Source organism: Dendrobates tinctorius, unplaced genomic scaffold, assembly GCF_039654945.1.
Source record: "Dendrobates tinctorius isolate UK_male_01 unplaced genomic scaffold, ASM3965494v1 ptg000126l, whole genome shotgun sequence".
Lineage (NCBI taxonomy): Eukaryota > Metazoa > Chordata > Amphibia > Anura > Dendrobatidae > Dendrobates > Dendrobates tinctorius.
In genome coordinates, this window is record NW_027361794.1 from 25,536,458 (window position 1) to 25,543,889 (window position 7,432).

Consider the following 7,432-nt stretch of genomic DNA (forward strand, 5'->3'; position numbering starts at 1 on the left):
TTCATACTAAATAATGGCACAGATCTCCCAGACATTATGATTGCACATATCCCTAGTCTTTATACCGATATTGCACTCATTCCCTGACAGACCGCAGCATGGCCATTAGTTAGAAGCTGCTAATGATCTTTGGAGCAGGTAAGTTTTCCCTGAGTGGTACATATTGGGCCGTCTGAAGACTGAGTTTAGTCTAGGACAATTTGTCTGCACTACTAATTAACAGCAGTTACATTACCAAACTAGGGCAGTCCCTATAGGAGAAAAACACAAGAATTATACTGTATTGTCACATACTATCTATTCCTGACACTGGAGGGGCTTATAAACTTACACAGTATATAGTTTGAGGTCTGGGATCTGCCAATATGGGGCTAGTTTTCTGACTTTTTCAGATAACATGATACATGATTTTAGTTTTTTGTCTAGTCTCGCTTGAATATAGGTCAATATTAAATAGTCTCCTTATGAGTCGCCTTTGGAGAGGACGATGAAACCCATAGAAATGAGAGGCTTGGAGAGTGAGTGTGTATACGTCACCTCACCCTATATACTGAACTGTGGGGTACATGTTTTTTCTATTAGTCACCTACTGACTAACCTTCAGGGGGTGAATTATGGGTATAGTTTTACATTTGGAATTAATAATGTTTAGTTTTATCCTTTTGTCAGCAAACATGAGGAATGACAAGAGACAACCCATTTAAGAAGATTCATTTTGGTTAAAACTATTCCAACATTATGAACATAAAAAAGGCTTCTCCCCTATGTGACGTCTCTGATGTTTATTAACACTTGATTGCCAAGTAAAATATTTCCTATCTTAAGAAAATGAAAAAGGCTTCTCCTCTGTGTGACTGCTCTGATGTCTTACAAGAAGCGCTTTCTGGTTAAAACATTTCCCACATTCTGAACATGAATAAGGTTTCTCCCCTGTGTGACTTCTTTGGTGCCTAGCCAATTCTGATTTATTGATAAAACATTTCCCACATTTTGAACAGGAAAAAGGCCTCTCTCCTGTGTGAATTCTCTGGTGACTAAAAAGATGACATTTCTGGTTAAAAGTTTTCCCACATTCTGAACATGAAAAAGGTTTCTCCCCTGTGTGAGTTCTTTGGTGATTAACCAATTGTGATTTCCGGTTAAAACATTTCCCACATTCTGAACAGGAAAAAGGCTTTTCCCCTGTGTGAGTTCTCTGGTGATTAACCAATTGTGATTTCCGGTTAAAACATTTCCCACATTCTGAACATGAAAAAGGTTTCTCCCCTGTATGAGTTCTTTGGTGATTAACCAATTGTGATTTCCGGTTAAAACATTTCCCACATTCTGAACAGGAAAAAGGCTTCTCCCCTGTGTGAGTTCTCTGGTGATTAACCAATTGTGATTTCCGGTTAAAACATTTCTCACACTCTGAACAGGAAAAAGGCTTAAATCCTGTGTGGAGTCTCTGGTGCTTAACACAATCTGATTTATTATTAAAACATTTCCCACATTCTGAACAGGAAAAAGGCTTCTCCCCTGTGTGAGTTCTCTGGTGAGTAATAAGATGCTCTTTCTTGTTAAAACATTTCCCACATTCTGAACAGGAAAAAGGCTTCTCCCCCGTGTGAGTTCTATGGTGATTAAACAAATCTGATTTCCGGTTAAAACATTTCCCACATTCTGAACAGGAAAAAGGCTTCTCCCCCGTGTGAATGCTCTGATGTCTAACAAGAATCGCTTTCCGGCTAAAACATATCCCACATTCTGAACAGGAAAAAGGCTTCTCCCCTGTGTGACTGCTCTGATGTCTAACAAGAATCGCTTTCTGACTATAACATTTCCCACATTCTGAACAGGAAAAAGGCTTCTCCCCCGTGTGACTGCTCTGATGTCTAACAAGAATCACTTTCTGGCTAAAACATTTCCCACATTCAGAACATGAAAAAGGCTTCTCTCCTGTGTGGATTCTCTGGTGCTTAACACATTCTGATTTACTGTTAAAACATTTCCCACATTTTGAACAGCAGAAAGGCTTCTCCCCTGTGTGAATTCTCTGGTGAGTAACAAGAGATTTCTTGTTAAAACATTTCCCACATTCTGAACATGAAAATGACTTATTTACTTTAGGAGAAGTTTGTTTTTTACTGCTTTTTTTGTGACCTTGATTTCCCTTAGTAATCAGTAATGAGTCAAGAGATGGGACCTGTTTCATAGGACCAGATGACAGATCTTTGCTGTAAATAGATGATGATATATCTGGAGTAACAGCAATCACTTCACTTGTATCTTGTAGGATCTCAAGATTATCAGATTTAAAAATTGAAGATGTCAGCTGTCCATCTGATCTCCTGTTATAGTCATCTGCTAAGATAAAAAAACAATTTTTTTTAATAAAATATCCTTGAGTTTTATATTTTTGAACATTTCTACTTAAACTGTCCATAAAAATTGCAAGCTATGTAAAAAACTTTAATTATTTACCAAGACAATGACAGTTCACAGTCTAATAGAAAACCGTGTTGGATGAGCCAGTAGTTTGTGGTGTTCAACTGTTTGTTCATTCTGCCTCCCAAATATCGAATAAAAAGAAACCAATCAATGTTATGTAGTCGAAAGTAATACCAATTCTCATCTCACAAAAAACAAGTCCCCACTCAGGTCCATCATTTGTTAATGGGAAAACAGATAAGGCAGGTTACAGTTAATGCTATAGATAGGGTTAGTGTTGGGGCTAAAGTTAGGGTTACTGTTAGGGTTACTGTTAGGCTAAAGTTAGGGTTTATTCTAAAGTTAGGGGTAGGCTAAAGAATTAGGCTTTTCTCAATTGTCTCCCAAATAATTTGGTCACGTCAGTCATGTCAGAGTTTTCTATTTCCAGAAAAAAAAAATAAAAACAAATAAAATGTCCCGTCAGTATTATAGTGCAGAGGAGGCTTATGCACTTTTATGTTCTGACAGTGAAGAAAGTGCAGTGTCAGATGGGGATGTGGATTTCGAGGGTTTTAGTAGCAGCGACAGTGATAGCTCAGAAATGAGCAGTGATTCTGGTCCATCCTCACACACAAGGACCAGTACAACAAAAAGGACAAATAGCGCTTCTGGAGAAATGTCTCCAACTCAGGGAACAATGCCCAGTACTAGCGCTGTCCCTAGTGCTCGTGAATTGGCGCACACCAATGTCCAAGGGGCTTTGCCTCTTGATGTAGCATTTCCCAGATGGGAGGCTTCAGATTCGGCTACTCCATTCATCCCTAATTTTAATGCCATTCCTGGTATAAATGTGGAGGTGGAACATTTTGGACCAATTATTTTTTTTAATTTGTTTATGACAGATAGCTTGCTAGAGCATATTGTCCTACAAATTTATATGTGTCCCAATTCATCAGCCAGAATCCACGATCCTATTATGCTAGATCAAATTTATGGACACCAACTAATTTCCTAGAAATGAAAACATTTTTAGGACTTACATTCTCTATGTGGCTTGTTAAAAAAACGAGCATTCGGTCCTATTGGTCCAACCGCCCTGTTCAAGCCACCCCTATGTTTTCTTCCATTCTTCCTAGGACCTATTATGAAAGCTTTTCGTATTTATGAGGGGAATGATAGCCAACTAAACCCACCAGGATGCCCTACTTATCTGTGGACATCTGGAAAAATCGTTTGGGAGCGGATAACTCCATTTTTACAAGAAGGCTACATTCTGTATGTTGATAACTATTACACCAGCATATCTCTATTAAAAAGTCTGGTTGAACATTAGGGGCTTGTGGGACCATTCGCAAAAACCATCAGGGGTTTCCACAATCAATGGTCAGCAAAAAGTTCTGAAAGGGGCAGTCAGGGGCTTTCCGCAATGGACAGCTGCTTGCCATTAAGTATAAGGATAAAAAAGATATTTTTATCCTGAGCTCGATCCACACAGATGCCACAAGTGCCACTGCAGACCAACAGGGATCCACTACTCAAAAACCTGTGTCTGTCACTGACTACAACAAATATATGGGGGTGTGGACCTTGCAGATCAGGTTCTACAGCCATACCAGGTATCAGACAAATCATATCTCTGGTATAAAAAGTTAGTCATGTATTTGTTTCTGGTGACCACATATAATTCTTTTGTGTTATACAAAAAAGCCGGAAATGCAGACACTTTCCTTGATTATCAGGAAAAGGTCACTGAAAATTTTGTTTTTGATAATTCTTTCCCCGCCAATCCTTTAGAATGTGAAGATGTCAGAAGACTCACTGAGCGACATTTTATTGCACTCATCCCAGTAACTGAGACAAGAAAGAACCCCCAGAGAAGATGTCGTGTATGTTCCTAGAGAGGAATGAGGCATGATCCCCGCTATTATTACCCACAATGCCCATCATTGCCAGCCTTATGCCTCCATGACGGCTTTACAATCTTCCACACAGAACCACGGTTTTGAACTGTTTTGAGATTCAAGCATTTGGTTTATTTAGTGACAGACACATTTGAGTGGAGCTGACTTAACAATTTCCGGGGGTAGGTGGGGGGAGGTCTCCAGAGACACAAGCTGGGCACAATATATTGGGCACTACCATAACATTGCTGCAATTTTTGCTCTGAAACTTCTACGTGTTTCTGGAAATCATCCATGTAGTGAAAATGGTCACTATATCCATAGATGAATTCCCAGAGGGGTGTCATTTCCAAAATGGGGTCACTTCAGGAGGTAATTCATCTCTGGGTGTAGTGACCATTTACCTATCTACCTATTTTCCAATGTAAAATCTGGGGTTAAAAACATTTTAGTGGTAAAAATGTAATTATTTTTTCTTCACTGCCCAATGGTATAATTTTCTATGGAACAGCTGTGGGGTCAGTATGCTCACTGCACCACTAGAAGAATTCATTCAGGGAAGTATTTGGTAAAATGCAGTCACTTTTGGGGGCTTATGCTGTTCTGGCACCTCAGGGGCTCTGACAATGTGACATGTCACCCACAAACAATTCCAGCAAAATCTGCTCTCCAATACGGCGCTCCTTCCCTACCGAGCTCTGCCATGCGCCCAAACAGTGGATTACCCCCACATATGGGGTGTCAGCATACTCAGGACAAATTGCAAAACAACTTTTTGGGTCCAATTTCTACTGTTACCATTTTGGAAAAAACATTTGAGGTCGAAAAGTTCATTTTTTGTCCAAAAAATATGATTTTTTATTTTCACAACTCTATGTAACTAACTTCTGTGAAGCACTTGGGGCTTCACAGTGCTCACCACACATCTAGATAAGTTCCTTGGGGGGGTTTAGTTTCCAAAATGGGGTCACTTCACTGTTTAGACACGTCATTGTCTCTGACAATGTGACATGTCACCCACAAACAATTCCAGCAAAATCTTCTCTCCAATATGGTGTCTCCCTAACTTCCAAGCTTTGCCATGCTCCCAAACAGTAGTATTCTCCCACATATGGGGTATCTACGTGTTCAGGAGAAATTGCATGGAGCAATTTCTCCTCTTACCCTTATGAAAATGCAAAATATGGAGATGAAAAGATTTGTGAAAAATTGTATTTTTTATTTCCACGGCTCTACGTTATAAACTTCTGTGAAGCACCAGTGGTTTCAGCGTGCTCCATACACATCTATATAAGTTTCCTAAGGGGTCTAGTTTCTAAAATGGGGTCCCTTGTTGGCGGTTTCCACTGTTTAGGCACATTAGGGGCTCTCGAAATGTGACATGGCAACCGCTAATTAGTCCAGCATATTTTACATTCAAAAGTAAAATGGCGGCGCCTGCGCAGTAGCATATATAAGTAAGAGATAGAGGCTACTGGACAGGCGCTGCTGGTGTCATTTTGCTAGATGTAATTTTTTTCTAAGCATCACAATAGCCACAATATTATAGGAATTATCACCAATAATATCAATGCTATTATATGCATTATGTAATAATGGGGGCAGGTCAGTGAGGGGTCAGCGACCTGTCATAAGCCAATACAGATGAATATGTAATCAGAGCACCACATAAAGCCCCACCCACAGCCCCGCCCCAGAGCACGAGAATCTCATTAACTGAAAACTACAAATGCAAATTAAACAACAGTAAACCAGAGTTGCTCTCATTTATGGTGGATCATTGGAGCTACTATGGATCCTGAGCAGAAGATTAAGTCTGCTGATTTCTATGCAGCCGCATCTCCGGTCCTGAGTACCAGCGGTAGCACCGGATGTTGATTACGAGAGATTCGTGCGAGTTTCTCGTATCACACAAGGTAGTGTGAATCCGGCCTAACTCTGTGTTCGGTGTGACTCTTTAAGCGCGCACTCGGCCTATATTGGGTCAGATACAAGCAATCATATAGATCTCGCTTTAAGGGATCACCCTCACACTAATACCAGGGAGTAGGTGGATCCTCCAGGTTGTAAGTTCTATAGAAAAGGGCTTTCACTGCCCAAAGTCATTTGAACAGTTTTGGGTGGAGGAGAATGTTGTGGTCTAGAGGCAAAATGGTGATCATGGTAATACGGCCGGACAACCACACCGATAAAGCAGCCACAGCCGGTGACTGAGAGGAATCTGTGACTTCTCTGCATTCAGTGGTTACTACTCACCTGGGTAGTCATATGTGGGAATCTCCTCTTTACACCACTCATCACCCCTCACATATGTCTCTGTAGTATTAATATGGGTCAGATCTTCACCCTGAAACAAATATTGTAAAAGTCACCGACAGATGGAGAAGTCCCATCTATGATCAGCTCTAATCCTGCCATCTCCACCGCTCTCATTACACAAGTATAAAACATATAATACTGGTGGATAAAACAAGACTGAGCACAAGACCTTCACAGCCGTCTACACATCATAGGGGAGATCTCCTGACACCTTCTCTCCATCTACCTGATGATCCTGAGGAGCACTGGGATCTTCTTGGTTACAGTCCTGTGGAAGAAGAGGTCGGGGACATCTCTCTGGTGTTGTCCTCTTACTGGATAGATCTGGAGGAAACACATACAGGGACTGAATTCATTCTCTACATACAGATAATTATAGGCCGTGTGTATTTAGTCCTGTCTATTACCTGGTGATGTGAGGGGCTGGGGAACCTCCATTATGACATTCTTGTATAGATCTCTGTGTCCTTCTAAATACTCCCACTCCTCCATGGAGAAATAGACAGCGACATCCTGACACCTTATAGGAACCTGACACATACAATGATACCGTCATCCCCCGATCCCTTCATAGCGTTACTGTATAATGTCCCAGCATTCCCAGCAGTGTCACCTCTCCAGTCAGCAGCTCAATCATCTTGTAGATGAGTTCTAGGATCTTCTGGTCATTGATGTCCTCATGGATCAGGGGGTGAGGTGGAGGCCCTGTGATTGGGCTCAGGGGTCTTCCCCATCCCTCAGACACAGGGTCCTGACAGCGATCACTAGAGGTCTTCTTCACCACTGTGTAATCCTGGTTA

At 41.0% G+C, this 7,432-nt stretch overlaps 1 protein-coding gene across 1 annotated transcript; it reads right to left on the reverse strand.

The window, feature by feature from the left end:
• Nucleotides 1-767: 767 nt before the first annotated feature.
• Nucleotides 768-7,159, reverse strand: LOC141047109 (uncharacterized). Its single transcript, XM_073542070.1, has 4 exons — nucleotides 7,040-7,159; nucleotides 6,859-6,956; nucleotides 6,570-6,660; nucleotides 768-2,346 (listed from the first exon to the last, which is right to left on the reverse strand). The coding sequence occupies exons 1-4, from the start codon at nucleotides 7,122-7,124 to the stop codon at nucleotides 821-823; spliced, it is 1,800 nt and encodes a 599-aa protein (XP_073398171.1). The 5' UTR covers nucleotides 7,125-7,159; the 3' UTR covers nucleotides 768-820.
• Between the last annotated feature and the right edge of the window lie 273 nt (nucleotides 7,160-7,432).

Excerpts from the sequence above, each read along its gene's own strand:
- LOC141047109 (XM_073542070.1), bottom strand. The coding sequence starts at position 7,124 with ATGGAGGAGTGGGAGTATTTAGAAGGACACAGAGATCTATACAAGAAT. Across the intron at positions 6,661-6,858 it reads GTGCTCCTCAGGATCATCAG|GGTGAAGATCTGACCCATAT; the intron begins GTAGATGGAGAG and ends TATTTGTTTCAG. Across the intron at positions 2,347-6,569 it reads TCCCACATATGACTACCCAG|CAGATGACTATAACAGGAGA; the intron begins GTGAGTAGTAAC and ends TTTTTATCTTAG.